General features: G+C 46.6%; 7 protein-coding genes across 7 annotated transcripts; 4 read left to right on the forward strand and 3 right to left on the reverse strand.

Moving 5' to 3' along the window:
- The first annotated feature begins 115 nt into the window (after nucleotides 1–115).
- F5891DRAFT_1039065 (kinase-like domain-containing protein) lies at nucleotides 116–2,336 on the forward strand. Its single transcript, XM_041361925.1, has 9 exons — nucleotides 116–336; nucleotides 398–520; nucleotides 576–672; nucleotides 731–836; nucleotides 886–1,222; nucleotides 1,273–1,416; nucleotides 1,465–1,601; nucleotides 1,654–1,906; nucleotides 1,963–2,336. The coding sequence occupies exons 1-8, from the start codon at nucleotides 238–240 to the stop codon at nucleotides 1,871–1,873; spliced, it is 1,263 nt and encodes a 420-aa protein (XP_041224935.1). The 5' UTR covers nucleotides 116–237; the 3' UTR covers nucleotides 1,874–1,906; nucleotides 1,963–2,336.
- Nucleotides 2,337–3,072: 736 nt separating this feature from the next.
- Nucleotides 3,073–4,455, forward strand: F5891DRAFT_1039072 (uncharacterized protein). Its single transcript, XM_041361926.1, has 9 exons — nucleotides 3,073–3,238; nucleotides 3,295–3,359; nucleotides 3,432–3,443; nucleotides 3,494–3,541; nucleotides 3,606–3,681; nucleotides 3,742–3,871; nucleotides 3,937–4,038; nucleotides 4,092–4,150; nucleotides 4,204–4,455. The coding sequence occupies exons 1-9, from the start codon at nucleotides 3,111–3,113 to the stop codon at nucleotides 4,295–4,297; spliced, it is 714 nt and encodes a 237-aa protein (XP_041224936.1). The 5' UTR covers nucleotides 3,073–3,110; the 3' UTR covers nucleotides 4,298–4,455.
- A 500-nt stretch (nucleotides 4,456–4,955) lies between these two features.
- Nucleotides 4,956–5,978, forward strand: F5891DRAFT_1189809 (SRA-YDG; the record flags this gene model as incomplete). Its single annotated transcript, XM_041367223.1, has 9 exons — nucleotides 4,956–4,966; nucleotides 5,023–5,082; nucleotides 5,142–5,344; nucleotides 5,396–5,415; nucleotides 5,471–5,521; nucleotides 5,574–5,650; nucleotides 5,700–5,733; nucleotides 5,782–5,835; nucleotides 5,883–5,978. 9 exons carry the CDS (start codon nucleotides 4,956–4,958, stop codon nucleotides 5,976–5,978), a joined length of 606 nt encoding a protein of 201 aa, XP_041224937.1.
- A 2,303-nt stretch (nucleotides 5,979–8,281) lies between these two features.
- On the reverse strand, nucleotides 8,282–9,271 carry F5891DRAFT_1039087 (Alpha/Beta hydrolase protein). The gene is made up of 3 exons (XM_041361927.1): nucleotides 9,076–9,271; nucleotides 8,833–9,019; nucleotides 8,282–8,779 (listed from the first exon to the last, which is right to left on the reverse strand). The coding sequence occupies exons 1-3, from the start codon at nucleotides 9,231–9,233 to the stop codon at nucleotides 8,411–8,413; spliced, it is 714 nt and encodes a 237-aa protein (XP_041224938.1). The 5' UTR covers nucleotides 9,234–9,271; the 3' UTR covers nucleotides 8,282–8,410.
- Nucleotides 9,272–9,608: 337 nt separating this feature from the next.
- F5891DRAFT_408356 (uncharacterized protein) lies at nucleotides 9,609–10,460 on the reverse strand (the record flags this gene model as incomplete). Its single annotated transcript, XM_041371721.1, has 4 exons — nucleotides 9,609–10,101; nucleotides 10,154–10,222; nucleotides 10,281–10,318; nucleotides 10,378–10,460. The coding sequence occupies 4 exons, from the start codon at nucleotides 10,455–10,457 to the stop codon at nucleotides 10,022–10,024; spliced, it is 267 nt and encodes an 88-aa protein (XP_041224939.1). The 3' UTR covers nucleotides 9,609–10,021.
- Nucleotides 10,461–11,803: 1,343 nt separating this feature from the next.
- Nucleotides 11,804–14,148, forward strand: F5891DRAFT_1039094 (major facilitator superfamily domain-containing protein). The gene is made up of 10 exons (XM_041361928.1): nucleotides 11,804–11,985; nucleotides 12,041–12,094; nucleotides 12,146–12,207; nucleotides 12,261–12,377; nucleotides 12,433–12,539; nucleotides 12,594–12,717; nucleotides 12,777–13,159; nucleotides 13,213–13,465; nucleotides 13,523–13,781; nucleotides 13,833–14,148. Exons 1-10 carry the CDS (start codon nucleotides 11,855–11,857, stop codon nucleotides 13,972–13,974), a joined length of 1,632 nt encoding a protein of 543 aa, XP_041224940.1. The 5' UTR covers nucleotides 11,804–11,854; the 3' UTR covers nucleotides 13,975–14,148.
- On the reverse strand, nucleotides 14,147–15,639 carry F5891DRAFT_1173693 (uncharacterized protein). The gene is made up of 5 exons (XM_041365634.1): nucleotides 15,254–15,639; nucleotides 15,082–15,204; nucleotides 14,820–15,035; nucleotides 14,651–14,767; nucleotides 14,147–14,594 (listed from the first exon to the last, which is right to left on the reverse strand). Exons 1-5 carry the CDS (start codon nucleotides 15,572–15,574, stop codon nucleotides 14,565–14,567), a joined length of 807 nt encoding a protein of 268 aa, XP_041224941.1. The 5' UTR covers nucleotides 15,575–15,639; the 3' UTR covers nucleotides 14,147–14,564.
- Nucleotides 15,640–15,643: the final 4 nt, after the last annotated feature.

Below are 15,643 nucleotides of genomic sequence, written 5' to 3' on the forward strand. Positions count from 1 at the left end.
AAGTCGTCGGGCCACAGAGGTTGTTGAATGCTGCTAAGTGTTCAAGCGATTAAGTGTATTGTTATTATTTTATGCCGTAAATAACATAATGATTATACTTATCCGAGTCTGGCCAGCAGTTCCTTATTGAGATACAAAGTCTCCAGGCGAGCAATATCCTTTGTTTTCTCTCCTTCAATAAAGTCCCCTAAATTCATCTTCCGCTCGTTAACTTTCGACGCTATCCTGTGATGAGCCATGGGATGCTGTTTTTCTGAACCTGTGGATTTTGATTCTGAAGTCAATCTTTTTCATTTCGACCTCCATAGAGCAGTGGGCAAAGGAGCTTTCGGCAAGGTCGGCCATCTTTGATTCTTTGTTACTTTGTGTGGTCACTCATAAACCAGTGTCTGCTTAGGTCAGGGTAGTCGAACACAAGCGTTCTAAAAAGCTTTATGCCCTCAAATACATTGATAAAGCGCGATGTATCAAGCAAAAGGCCGTGGCGAACATCATACAAGAACGTAGACTACTCGAGGAGGCGCGTGATACCTTTGTTGCTTGCATGTTCAAGTCTCAAACTATATTTTTTATAGATCGACCACCCTTTCATTGTCAACTTGCGATATGCATTCCAGGATGACGAAAACTGTTTTTTTGTGCTCGACCTCATGCTGGGTGGAGACCTCCGATGTGAGTCAATCGCAGCCTTGTTCTATTGGCGTGTTCTAAGATCATGTACCGCAATGAGTCCATTTGGAAAGCAGAGGATGCTTCAGTGAGGACGTAGTCCAATTTTGGGTTGCAGAGCTGGCTTCAGCTCTCGTTTATTTGCACAAGCAGCGCATTATTCATCGGTAAGATTTTCCTGCAGCGGAATACCTTGATCATTGACTAGAGCCGCAGTGACCTTAAACCAGATAATATCGTACTTGATGCAAAGGGTCATGCACATATCACCGACTTCAATGTTGCCATCCATTATTCGGAGCGTCGGTTGCACACTAGTGTCGCTGGTAGTATGGCATATATGGCTCCCGAAGTCGTTGGAAGGAAAGGATACACATGGTGTGTCGACTGGTGGAGTTTCGGTATTACAATCTATGAGTTGTTGTTCCGACGACGTCCATTCGATGGACGCACATCTGAAAAGATGACCAACTCCATCCTCAAAGATCCTCTGAGGTTTCCCGATGATGCCCATAAGAAATGCAGTTCAAACTGCGTAAAGTTTGTGCAAGCAGTAAGTGCCGACACTCGTTAACATCCGTCCTTTTCTTAATCTGGCCACAGTTACTCGAACGTAATGTTAGCCAACGTCTAGGTTGCCGACCACATGGTCAAGGCTTCCAAGACATTCAAAACCATGCATGGCTGCAGGGTACAAATTGGCAAAATACGGATACGAAAGCAGCTCAGCCTCCTTTCGTTCCAGACGTGAGTATTATGAATTGTTAATCGGTTTCCTATTTATTCCTCGTGCAGATGAAGAAAGCTAATTTTGACGTAACTCACGAACTCGATGAGTTCCTAATGGTTGAAAAACCACTGACCCACACAAAACGCAGGGCAAACCCGGATTTAGCCAAAATGAAGCCGGAAGTGAGGCAGTTGGAAGAGCAGTAGGTTCGCTCTACGGGTTTCCATAATAGTTTTAACTCGTTTCGTCACTAGATTCACCGTTTATGACTTTATGTCCACCAAGCGCAGGTCGTATTACCCTCATAACGAGCCCATTACCACCGTCGTACGGAGCTTAGAATCTGACCAAATTCCGGTTGTTCAGTCAATATCAAACACCCTTGTTCCAACCACGACGATGGGAGACAGATCCCAAGCCGGTTCTCCAGCCTTGGATACCACCTGCCACCAGCATATGTCCATACCTCTCTAGCATATGACTGTTTTTATTACCTTAATACTAGCGGTCCGTCCTTAGCTCTCACTACCTGGATTGTATCTCATATGTATTCGACTTTTCAGATGCCCATTGTGCATTTAATGTTGTATTTTCTAACTGAAGCATTCATATTATCTCCATCTCCTGGAGTCTTTCGCATTAACCAATTTATGTACATATTCACACTTCCTTGCTCGCACTGTGGCATTTATGTAGCATCATTGCTAGCAGCGTTCTAGCTGGTGTATCTACTACCTTCGTAAACGATAAGCTTGCATCCGTTCAACATCCATTATAGGTGTTAGATTCACTCTTTTTGCACTTGACTCGAACAAGAAATCATAAGAAAGCACATTTTCGAACTTGCCAGACTTGGGCTCCTAGGCCTTGTTTTGGGTCGTGCCAGTTGATCGAACCATCGAACGTTGTGCATTACAGCTCTTTGCATAATTATGCGGAAACGCAAAAGTTGAATTTGCGTGTCGGAAATGCCCAAGGTAGGACCCCATAAGCACCATCTGAGCGAGAACACACTGCAGACCAATCCCAGTCCAAGGCAGACAGTAGAACATTGTGCTTCCAGTGATGGCTTCATGTGCTTCCATATCCCCTGAGATACCTCAGTTTGAGACTGTCTTTGTTGATACATACGTGAAAAACTCGACAGAACACAATGGCAAAAGGATGTGAAATCTACAAAGATCAAAGAAGTCGTTTTTCTTGTCTCCACACTCAGTTACCTTGACTTCCTTACTACAACTATGCTTGCAAAGCATGATAAATCACTCTATAAGGACATCTATACTGAGGTTGCAACGTCGACTATGTCATAGGTCCATGACTCATGCATGTTGGGATGAGGTCAGCCTGATAGTTTTGTATACTAGTGTCTTCTTGATACCAAGCAAATGATAAACACTTGTGACAGAATGGCCACGTTGGTGTAAAACAGGAACGCAAGCTTTTAAAATTTTAGATCTAGTGATGAGACGGTGTGCGGTGGCATGCTGGAGCATGAATGAGTGCACAATTGAGCCAAAGACTTACGGGGTCCTACCTCGGGCATTTCCGATATGCAAATTCAACTTTTGCGTTTCCGCATAATTAAATGCAAAGAGCTGTAAGCACATGGTACTTGGCAATATTATAGATTGTCGCTGAGTAAGCTCCCCTGAATCTAACAACTTTTATCTCACGAACACTCATCCCCTTACTGTGAACTATTTACATAATGTCCACTCGAATTCAGCCGCAAACTATTCGCACTGTGGGCAAACTATTCGCGAATGCTACTATTAAAGACGTCGAAACGCCCATTTATCCACCCAAGCGATCGCTTCTGAGTCGTGTACATCTCTAGTTAGCCAGTGATCACTGTGCACTCCTTATTTCCTCTCTTCTAACTCTCGTATAAGTCAAGGTGACATCACTGAAATCGAGGTGGATGCGATCGTCAACGCTGCCAAATCGACATTGCAGGGTGAGTCATGACGTGGCCCATAGTATACAACGAGTCAGCGCTCAGCTGCTGATGTATGTGAACCAACCGTAGGCGGCAGCGGAGGTCTGTCGAGCTCCTAAGTGTGATCGTCATATCAAACTCACAAGGTTTAGTGGATGGGGCGATCCATATGGCTGCTGGCCCAGCACTCGCCAAATCATGTACGATCTACTCCCCTTCAGGGCGCTGGTCACAATCTCACTCTATCCCGTTCGCTTGACATAGGCAGAGAATTGTATCCTGGACGTCACCCCTGCCCAACTGGTGACGCTAAAATTACTCCGGGTTTCCAGCTCCCATCGTAAGTGTACCGTCTTTGCCGGTTGCTCTGCTGACCTTATTCCAATATTCTACACGTCAGGAAACACGTTATCCATACTGTAGGACCAAGATGGAGTGTTTCTTCAGACACAGAGACAATGGCTAGTCAGCTTGCGTCTTGCTATAGAAAGAGTCTTCAGTTAGCGGTAGACAACAACTGCAAGAGCATCGTAAGCCATCAACGATTCTTCATTCTGGCACGCGATATCATCGTGCGACTCTAATTGGCATGCAGGCCTTTCCCCTGATTTCAACTGGCGTCTATGGATACCCCATCGGCGAGGCAGCTCGCGTTGCTCTCAAGGAGACACGAATTTTCTTGGAAGGAAATAACCAGGTGACTGGGAGCCCCTTCGTGACTTTTGGATGATCGTAACTATGAACTTTCAGTTGGACCACGTAGTATTTGTCATTTTCACCGGGAGGGATGACGATCAAAAGATATACGAGTACGTGGCAATAATGCGCTTGCACGGGTCTAAATTCACGACGCTGCAACCAGAAAATTCATTCCATATTATTTCCCTCTTGGACCAGAAGATATTACGGAAAGCGTCGAACTTCTGTCGAGCGTGAAAGGTCCCGTAGATGAATAATTTCTGCGTTGCATTGTTTCACTTCACAGCATTTTACTTCCAGAACCAAATCAAAATAGTTACCGAGCAATTACTTACATCCATTCTGATACACAAAGTTGATAGGCTCTCTAAGACTGTCTGACAGATGATAGGAGGATGAAACAACTGATGTCAAACTCGATTCATGAATTTTCTTTGCAACTTGACCTGTTCACCGGCTGCAAGACGAGATGTCATTCGAAGCAGAATTCTGCGGCCGCATCGCCATCATAGTAGGACCGGCGAGCCACAAATATTTTCAACGTAAAACACCCTTGGAAGACTCGCGGGTTCCTTGATGGCAACACATGTTGATGCGACGTTCGTGGTTGTTACAACTGTACAAAGGAATGACCATCTCATGTTACATGTAGTCTTTATACAATCTGCCTTCAGCTTTTTGTCATGTCCATTGCATTACTTCAGCTTTTGTCTCGTCTCTCCAATCAGCTCGTTTCTTGGACATTCCCCTTTGAGGCTCCATTTAGTATTTAATAACATGGCACGTATATGCATCTTGAGCGGTATCTCTAGAATTGCATTAGCTTACAACCTATAATTCTTGTTCCCACGGTAAGACTCGAAACTTGATGAGTCATCAAAAACAAGTTGATTGACTAGTACTAAGAACCACCAGATGGCATCGCGGTAAGCTCGAATTCAGCTCGTTGTAAAACATTGTGCAAACATCGTGCTTGATACAGTGATGGGAGAACGTTTGGACATATCAGTGGCGTGGAGGTTGGCACAAATTTCAACTCAAAGTGAGTGCATAGAGCATGATTGTCATACCACAACGAATTCACACTGTGCCCTTTCCAAGAGCTGCATTAGCCGACGCAGGCGTACATAAACTACAACAATCTGGCATACATGGGGATAAAGAGCTTGGCGCATTTTCCATATGCTTGTCCAAAGGGTATGAGGATAATGTCGACAGGGGAAATATCATGCACGTCCGTTTCCTGCCTAGCCGTCCCAATACTGATATAACTTTTATTATGTTCAGTACGTATGTTGGCTCAGGTTAGTCATCGCGCTATAATGCTCGTGATTTCACTGTTTACCCTTATTCAGGTGGACAAGATGAGGATGGAGTAAGCAATATCAAGTCCTCGTCCTATCATTAAACATGTTACAATTGCATTTCAGAAACAAATAAGTGACCAAGACCCCGATTCTGGAGTGAATAAAGCCATGTTTGTAAGTAAGCTCATTTGTGACAGTTCTTCCCAGTAACTCACATCTTGAGTAGCTCTCCTCTGAAACCAGGCGACCAGTGCGAGTCGTACGCGGAGCGAATGACGACAACGCTTATTCTCCACGTCGGGGGTGAGGGATGTGCGCTCGCTCCTAGCCCGCTTTACTGATCCACATTTAGTTTTCGTTACGACGGGCTGTATGTCGTCGATGAGGTGCTGGTTCTTTTCACCATATCATGAACCATTACTGATGCAGACCAGGCCAAGATGATGGACGGAAAGAAAGGATTTCAGATGTGCACCTTTAAGCTGAAGGTGAGAAACACCACGAAAGCCCAAAGATGTGACTGACCTATCTCTAGCGAATTGATGAGGAAGGCCAGAAGCCGATACCAATAAGGCGCACCCTCACCCTCGGCAAACTGGCAAAAATGAGGAAGAATACTCGTACCGGATAATCTGCCCGCTATAGTTGTGATATCTTGGCTTTCAATCGTCATGCAATGGAATCTCTTCATATATACCCGTGTATTAGTATGTACAGCCGTCTGCCTGCGTTTGTAGTTTTACCAACCTCCTACCTCATTGATTAGTGCGCGCATGATGTGTGGACCATGCATACATTATATTTGCTCTCAACGAGATGTGCCATTGCAATTTCGATTTGTTCCTAAAACTGTATGTGCGGGAAGTCAGGGTATGCTGTATCCCGGAGCCAGATGTAATGTAAAAGTGGATGAGCTCCAAACGGACTTCACGAAAGTAACAGAATGGGTGTGATGACGCATAACAACACGCGTTGGCTGCAGCGGCGATGCAGTAAGAAAATTCATGGCAGAAGTCGAGAAAAGGCAGCAAAGCAAAGTGTCAGAGCAAAATAACAAGGAAGAAAGGTCAGAATCGGCAATGCAGAACCACTAAATGAACGTATTGGGGAAGACCTCTGAGCGATATCGTTTTAGCGCCCAGGTCCATGCAACAGAGATGATCACTCACCACCAACCATTATGCACATGATAGACGACGGATTCATTTACAATGTTACTGGTGGACCTAGGTCATTACGACTGATCCTCATCAGGAATTTCTCCGTGCTCATCCGGGATGCTGACAATGCTTTGGGGTCGGTGCTTCGATAAAACGACACTCTCCAGCATGACCACCATGTCTTCGATGTCGTCGTCAACTGCAGGGACCTCAGACCCTGCGCTATGCACAGTTTCTTCTGTGGCGAGCTCTTGAGACTCAATTGAACCATCGGAGTTGGCATCCCCATGGGACGGCGGTTCTTCGACCAGAGCTTCGGGGTGCACTTCAGGCTCAGAAACTTGGGGAACGTCGTCCACCATTGCGTCAACATGAATCTCAGCATGTGTTGCCTCGGGATGCAAGACTTCCACGATACTCTCTACAACTTCCCCTACAACGCTTCGGACCCCTACGGCTGATACCTCGTCGACGTGATCACGAACTTCATGCAAATCGGCAATTCCTTCTGAATTCACGGTTTCCTCTAGGTCGTGGCCATTGTCAGAATATCCGCTTTCTAGATGATCGAGCTGATGCTCAACATTGTTGGTAGAAACCTTGGCTGCATCCTCTTGTACCTTCGCTTCATTCATCCTTGCAGGTGCTAATCCTACCCTAAGTTTTGACGGACCGCGGGGAGTGAGACCTGTAGACGTCGATTTGACAGTACGAATAGGACTAGCCGCATGAGGAGGAGCGCGCGCCTTCGACATGGATGCAGCAGTAGGCTTGCTCAGTCGTTCGGCTGCGCTGCTGCTGAGTGTTGCCTTCTTCACTGGTGGAGGAGCGGGTGGAGGGACATTACGAGAACGTGCGAGAGATGCTGCTGTAGGCGCAAACAAACCCGAGGAAGGCGTCTTTGGACGAGATGCATTGGTCGTATGCACGGCAGGCGTTTTCGGTCGAGAAGGGGTAACAGGTGTTGATTTTGGAATCGACTTGGGGGTGCTACGGACAGTGGAAGTATTGGATGCAGCCGATTGTCCTGTATGTTGTGGTTTGATGGGCTGAGAGATGGAGGAGGAGAGTGAAGATTTAGGTGGAGACTTCACTGGAGATTTGACCGATGCGGTAGAGGGGCGTGGTTTTGCAGGCGAAGTTGGATTCGTCCGAGACCCAGCAATGGGTGTAGCCTTCCCAGAGACTTGCTTCTTCACTGTGGGCGACCTGGCGGGTTCTGGGGGCGTGGATGCGGTCGTGGTGGTCTCTGCCGGCTTCTCTGTCGTGGGCTGAGGGCTCATGGGTGGTGACGTGTTCTGGGTGGCGGCGGAAGAGGACAGAGTGAGCGCGGTTATATCTGCACTCGCAGATTTCACATGTTTAGGCGGCCACTCCCTCTTCTCCTTTGTATCTTCTTTTGCGGAATCACCAGCAATTTGTGACGACACACTGGAACTGCGCGGGATCGTAGGCGCAACAGAGGACGACTGGCGTTTGTTCTGCTGCTCAAAACGTCCGATGAGATTTGCAACGCTCTGACGAGGTCTCTCATCTGGCAGAGGCCTGCACGACATCATCCGTCAGAGAACCGTTGGTTAGGACAGAACACGAACGACTTACATGGCGCGCCCTGATGAAGGTTAGAATAAGAGAATGAAGAAAAGAAAGAAATTTACAGAGTGAGGGTACCCTCGAAAGACCTGACTGGCAGATACGTTGGGAAAGGTGATGATCAAGCGGACACAGAAGGTGATGGTTGTTTTCAGCTTGATGAGTGACTGACTCAATCCGATTTTGGCAGCACCAAATATATCGCTAGGCAAATAACGAAAACAAGGACGACCGGACATGACTATAGCAGTATTAATGGTAGTACAAGACAAAACATATTAGAAGCAGCGATTGACATGATCAGAGCCAATCATGATATCCAGCTGTCAACAGCCTGCTGTAACGCAATTCTAGCGCCGTCACTTTGCCAGAAGTGATTCGCATTCATCACCGGAATAATGTCAAACCTAGCCTTCAACCCATCTGTTTGCCTGAGTGTATCAACCCACTCGTCATATTTCGACTTGCTCGTGAACTCGTCCTTATCTCCGTATATGAGGAGGAGTCTGGCATCAGGGTTGCACAAGATGTCACGTAATGCCAAACTGTACATGCCAGTGTGGAACATAGTCAGTAATCCTCTTGGGCTGATGGGGTAGGATAGCAGTATGTGTGATGTTTTCACTTTGGGGTTCAAAACAGGATGGAGCGAGGCTATCAAAGAGCCATAAGAATATCCCTGCAGCCTTACATCAAAGCGTGCATTGACATTTTTCAGGATGTCGTGCTCACAATTACCGTCAAAGAATCAACTTCGGGTTTCTCTGCCAAGAACTCCTGCACGAGAGCCTTGAGATCCTCGCCTTCCGCTTTGCCTGTGAGGGAAGGCCATCCACTGGATTTGCCGACACCTCGGGAATTATACCGTATCACGTAGTAGTTCTTGTGTTGCAATAATCTAGTGAGTACCTTCAGAGTCCTTTGGACTCACCATCAGTATCCGCAAGGGTTTGTGATGATTGGCATGGCACTGACGGTTCATGCATGTTGCCCCCAAGCCACGACCAGGGATGCAAGAGGATCGCCAGTTTCTTGGAATCCAGCTCCGGTCTCGGATACCATATATTAACTTGGAGTGTAACGCCTGTAGACACTGATCTCGAACCCTCCGAGGTCTGTACTGAGGGGACCATTGTCCAAGACCACGTTATGAGTTGGAAAAGGTCGTGCCTAGGCCCTCGCGCTTACGTGTTCCGAGAAGTTCCGAGTAGCCACTGATCACTAAATAGTAAATACATGTGTAAGTAGTACTTATAGACTCTAGACCTCGAGGGAGCTGACGTAGTATCTAGCGACCTTAGTGCACCTGACTACAGGTTGGGCTGACATCACGATACTGCCTGGCAGTGCTATAGGCCTTGCAGCAAATAACAACCAGCCATTCTATGCGCACCTCGCTTCAAGCCTTCCAAAGATCTTGAAACGTTCTGAAATCGTCAATTTCAAGTTGACGATAAAAGCCAGGGTCAACAGTGAAGTCTATGCTAGCAGCTTGGCCTTGCGTTCTGCTCTTTGATGCACTTCAAGAAAGAAGCTGAAGCTTCAGGGATGCGGCGAGAGGTGATAAGCTGAGACTGTACCTTGATTGGATTACAGAATTCCACCTGTGGCTCGAAATGCATTGCGCAGTTTCTGAACACGTTCAGTGAACGTTGTCGGCTATATGTGAACAATTTCAAACCGAGGTCCGTAGTGCGCACCATCAAGGCATTCTTCCCTTAACAAGTCCAATGGATAAGTCAAAATTGCATGGTTCAGTCAGCCATACAGCTGCTGGAGCGACACGATAGCAGATAACGATGATTCATGAAGCTGTCAATGCAGCAATGATCAGGCACGGCAGTTTATTTTTCCAGACTCCTCTTCCAACATCTGCTGCCAGGAATGAATTCGGCCGACGCCAAGAGGTGATAAGGATCTGTCAAGTATCAGACGTAGAGTTTGAAGGATACATGCGCTTCAGGTGTCGATACTTGCGGAGCGAGTACAAGGCAAGGGTTTCTGACATGTTTCATGAGTTGAAGCAAGGAGTTTCAAAGCACTTCTAACTCGCCGTTCTTGATATATTCTCCAAATCTGAGCGCTTTCTCTATTTCCTCGTCATCAGTGAGGTTCCGGTTTTCTGTTGAAATGAGAAGCATTGATAACGTCGTGCGAGATTATCGTGGAAGTCAACCCACTTTCGAACAAGCGTCTAAGCTTCCCATGGAAGTCATATCTAAAGTGCATATGTGGATTTGGTTGGACCCTTAAGGTAGATGTGAAATTGAGGCATACGAAGGTTCATAATCTCTGCCCAGTCGGTGGAGTTCCTTATAAAGCGCAAGGGCTCTGAGTCGAGTTACCTTCGAAGCCATCTCTGGCCGAAGCGTCGTTGTCCAATTGACCGACTCCAACGTGCTTTGACAGTGAACAGCGGTACTGCTTGGAGTTAGTAGGTAATTGGTAGGTGTTCGGAAGTATTATGTGTATGGAACGTGCCACAGCCACTGTCTAGACTACCAGGTGACTTAAGCGCTGAGTAAATCGGACCGAGATCGTAAGTTTGGTAGATCATCCTCATCACTCCATGTTGATATCGAGTGGTCATTTCATATGGAAGTAACCACGTGTCAATCTGGCAGAACTACACAGTTCTGCCTATGTTGAGACAGGAACGAAGCTTTACGTCATTCATACATTTGATTATAGATCCGCTCCACTTGTGTCTCCGACTGGTAAAGTTCAAGCACGTGTGGAAACCGCATATACGTGTCTTGTGCGGCGGATCCATGTAAACACCGTAGAAATATGGGTACACACTTGACCCGATGAACCTAGGCCTCATTTCTTTGTTGGGTGGTTACTGCCACAGTGCCGCTGTAAGCCATTGCCATCGACTCTTGTGGTGCTTGATTGAGTTTCGGACTCGCTTGTAGGTAGCTAAGAGCCTAAGACGAGCCAAGACCTTACCTCAAATCGAACTTCGATTCTGAGCAGGCACCAACTGTGCGGCGTGAACGTCGCAGGACATGCGTAGCCTCGAGGTACGCAGCTGTCAGCACATCGGATCATGGGACCGAGTATACCAGGTTTGACGCGGATGTCGAGGAATATCAAGTCGCAGATACGCCGATACTATGGTCAACAAAATATAAACCAAGACCTTCAACGCAGCTTATAATTATACTTAGCTTGATCACCGGAACTAATCCTGGCAGGAACCGATGCGACTGAGCATGATATTATCTTTTAGAGTTCAGTCACTTGTCAGCTTAAGCCTTATATCCTGAAGCTGAACGTGAACATTCAACGTTCTTGCATCGCACACCACAATGACATGAGTACGTGACAGTATCAGTACGTACTGTGCACAGCTAAAAAATCAATTGGGCGCGTCCCAGCTGATGTGGCTAGGCCGGAGCTGTAGTATCAGTCATTCTGAATCAGTCGTAGATTGATGGCTAGTACTGTGTAGTAAGTACCCTGATTATGTAAGACCTCTGGCAAAAAACGTTCGTAAATATATCGATCGTAATATTGAACGTGCAGAACAATTAGTCATCAATACCGCACTTTCCATTGGATCGTATTGAACGTGTAAGGAACCCTGATTGCAGTTTCGGCGTGGTGGCACTGTAGATCCAGATCGATAACGATGATCACCCAAACCAGACGTTATAAAATGCAGGAAGGTGCGTACTTACCGCCTTCAGGATCCCCCCCTCCCCCCTTATCGTACTAGTTTTTACCAGGGACCTACCCCCCACTCGCGATGACTTCAAGCCACGAACACCAATCCAGTCGTGCATCATACCATGAAAAGGGGCAAACTAGTACTAATGTTACCGTGCTTGACGAGCGTCGTCGTGCGGCTCTAGCAGAAATCGATAATGCGCCCTTCTCGTAAGTCTTGCAATTTTGGTTTATTTCAATTCTTACAAGTCCATCTTGCCCCTAGTTGGTTCCATGTCAAGGTTTGCCTGGTAGCTAGTGTAGGTTTCTTCACCGATGCGTAAGTTTCTATATTGATGTGCTACAACCACCTCCGCTCATCCACCGTCAGCTACGACATTTTTGCTATCAACATCGCCTCCGTGATGTTGGGATTTGTCTATGGTCACACAAGTGAGCATCCCGAATTTTCCATTATGATCAATGTTACATGTCATTCCTACTAGAAAATCAGCTCAGCTCCAACCAATCTTTGGGTGTGAAAGTAGCTACTCCCGTCGGGAACTTGGTTGGCCAAGTACTTTTCGGGTGGCTCGCAGATATTATCGGCCGGAAGCGGATGTGTAAATCCAATTTCATGTCCGAGCTTACCCATAGCATTAATCCACGCTCTCATAGATGGCGTCGAGCTAATGATCATGATCATCGCGACATTTGGTCAGGCTCTCGCTGGTGAGGCTCCAGCAATAAATATTCTAGGTGTTATCATTGTCTGGCGTTTCATTGTAAGCACAACCATCCAATTCCGCAAAGTCTGCTCCTCACAGTCCCATGAATAGATGGGGATTGGTATCGGTGGTGACTACCCATTGAGTGCCATCATTTCCTCAGAATTCGCCGCTACACGTTCACGTGGTCGTCTCATGACTGCCGTGTTTGCTGCACAAGGATGGGGCCAATTCGGTTGGTTGATACATATTATCTCCCCAAATGATGTGGCTAATTAATCATCCACAATGTAGCTGCCGCTCTCGTCGGTATAATCGTTGTAGAAGCATACAAGGATTCCATTCTCAGTGCTCCGTTCCCTTGTAGAGTCCCTGTCGATCATACCTGGCGTCTCTTGATTGGTCTTGGATGTGTCCCTGGAGTTATTGCACTCTACTTCCGTCTTACCATCCCGGAGACTCCTCGTTTTACCATGGACATCGAACGCAATATTGCGCAGGCCACGACAGATATTGACAACGTGTTAACAACAGGGAAGTCAGTCCATAATGAAGATGCCCCCGTCCAGCTTGTCGAAGCCCCGAAGGCAACCCGCGCAGACTTCCGAGCATACTTCGGCCAGTGGAAGAACTTGAAAGTCTTGATTGGCACTGCCTACTCGTGGTTTGCTCTCGATGTAAGTTCCAACTCAGCTCCGAGGTTCCAAGTTAAGTTTTTTTTTGCGTTCAGATTGCTTTCTATGGCCTTGGTCTCAACAGCTCGACCATTTTGACGGCAATAAACTTTGGGAGCCCCACTAGCGGACAAACATCGCTCTTTGTTTATGAAACCTTATACAATATTTGTGTTGGTAATCTTATCCTCTCCATCGCGGGCTTGATTCCAGGATATTGGGTATCTTTCCTGTTTATCGACTCCTGGGGCCGCAAGCCCATTCAATTGATGGGCTTCACTATACTCACCATCCTTTTCATTATCATGGGTCCGTACACTTCATCCCTATAAATTCAGGTACATGGAGTTGACAAATTCTCGGCAGGTTTCGGTTATGATAAGTTGAACACCGCCGGCCCGGGCAGGAAAGCTTTTGTCTTCCTGTACTGCCTCACCAACTTCTTCCAAAACTTTGGTCCTAACACGACCACTTTCGTTGTTCCGGGAGAGGCTTTCCCCACCCGTTACCGATCAACTGCACATGGTATCTCTGCTGCATCCGGCAAGCTTGGAGCTGTCGTATCCCAGGTTGGCTTTGCTCAGCTGATTAACATCGGTGGCAAGAACCAATTCATAGGCCATATGTGAGCAGCACAAATTCTAATCCATGCACAGAATCTAAATTTGAGTTTTAGTATGGAGATTTTCGCTCTGTTCATGTTTACTGGTATTTTCTCGACACTTCTCATCCCCGAAACAAAGCAAAGATCGCTTGAAGACATTTCGAATGAGGAGCAGGAAGGCTACATCCAAGGCGTTCCTGAAGCGACATCTTAGGCAAATACCACTGTGCGCGGGACACCATGAAAATGGTGTCTTGCGAACTTAGCCACGGACTACGCTCACTATCTATGAATACTTTCCATGTCTCCTCTTTTGTATCGGTGCACTAAATAAACAATGCATGTAATTACAATGACCTATAATGTTAAGTTAAACTCGCCCTGTTGATAACCGAACACGTTAATGAAACTGCAAGCTTCACGGAAAGGTACAGTGTTGATGGTGACATGGTCATGGTTAGCACTGATTGGCAACGTTTCTTCTTCTCCAGAACTTTCTGGAGAAGTGATCGCAAAGTCCGGAAGCCCCCTCAGGCCTCGATACCGATACACTCAGGGGGCTAGCATGGGAGAGCAAACAGCTGCCGGCCTGGAGGAGAACACATATCACTTCGCAGAGCTATCCATACTGTCTGAGCTTGCCGCTGGGAACTAATGGACATTCGAGAGGAGTATCCGCGAGTTAAAATGAGGAAGTTTTCTTAAGCACAAGTCGAATCTCTAGGGTAGTCAAGCACTGCAGGAGCTATAAGAAGACATGATATTTCCTCGCTAGATGAACAGCGAGATACATGTCAATTTAGATTATGACGCCACTGTTTTCAGCTTCTTTTTCTGTATGACACAAGGGAGTAAGCCATGGCTATTTGCACGCTGAGAAAAGGGCCTACATAGCTGACAGCGTCGAAATCATATTTAATGCCAACTTCGGCCAGCTTTCGCTTCCTCTCGTTTTCCCTTTGAATCAGACGCTTCTCGGCTTTTCGCATGCTTTCTTGGGTTCGTGGCTACCAACAATAGGACTGAGTCATGTCGTTAGTAAACTTTCATTCGACGGACCTTGTTATGTTCTTTCCGCACAATCTGATCTCTTGGGATGGCCTTCCACTTTTTATTTGCACCTACCCACAACTCGGGGTGCACCTTCTCCTTGGGTATTATCTTGCACTTAAGTATATGGCCCATCAACAAATAGTTATCCATCGTCTCTGCGACAATTTGCGCGACGGACGCCGAGTCGAACTCGACAAAACCGTAGTGTTTTGATCTGCCAGTCTGATTCACCCTCAGATAATGCCAACCACCGCGACAATTTGAGTACCTTTTTGTTCCGTGAGATACGCAATCTTGTTACATCCCCGAATTGAGAGAGATATCCTTTCAACTGATCTTCGTAGAACCCATGTGGTAGGCAGCCCATGTATATTACACCTCGGTCTTGAGTCTATTCCAGTGTAAGAGATAGCATGTCAATGACTGGTAGATACACTCACTGGATGCCGTTTTGCTTTCTCAAGTTTCCTCTTTACTGTTGCATCATCCTTGGCGACAGTAGGTAGTCGCCCGATATCCACCTCTTCATCAGCCACTGCATCATCGTCGGATGAATCATCCTCGTCTGTTGAGAAACCATAAAGATGTTCATCGTCCTCGGCATCCGAGTCTTCACTTTTTTCTGAAATAACTTCAGGCTCCTTCGCAGGTTTCGGTATTGGCTTCGGCTTGGAAATTAGATCAGCAGAAAACGATGTTCGTTTTCCAGGATTTGAAATCGACGTTTTTGAAGCCGACTTGAGCGACGATTTTGGGGCCATGTCGATGATTTTTCGAGTATAGTTCAAGTGCCGGTGACCTAGCTATGATTACTATATTAGTAGATCAGT

The sequence above is a fragment of the Suillus fuscotomentosus genome, assembly GCF_016647785.1.
Source record: "Suillus fuscotomentosus strain FC203 chromosome Unknown F5891scaffold_33, whole genome shotgun sequence".
NCBI classification, from domain to species: domain Eukaryota; kingdom Fungi; phylum Basidiomycota; class Agaricomycetes; order Boletales; family Suillaceae; genus Suillus; species Suillus fuscotomentosus.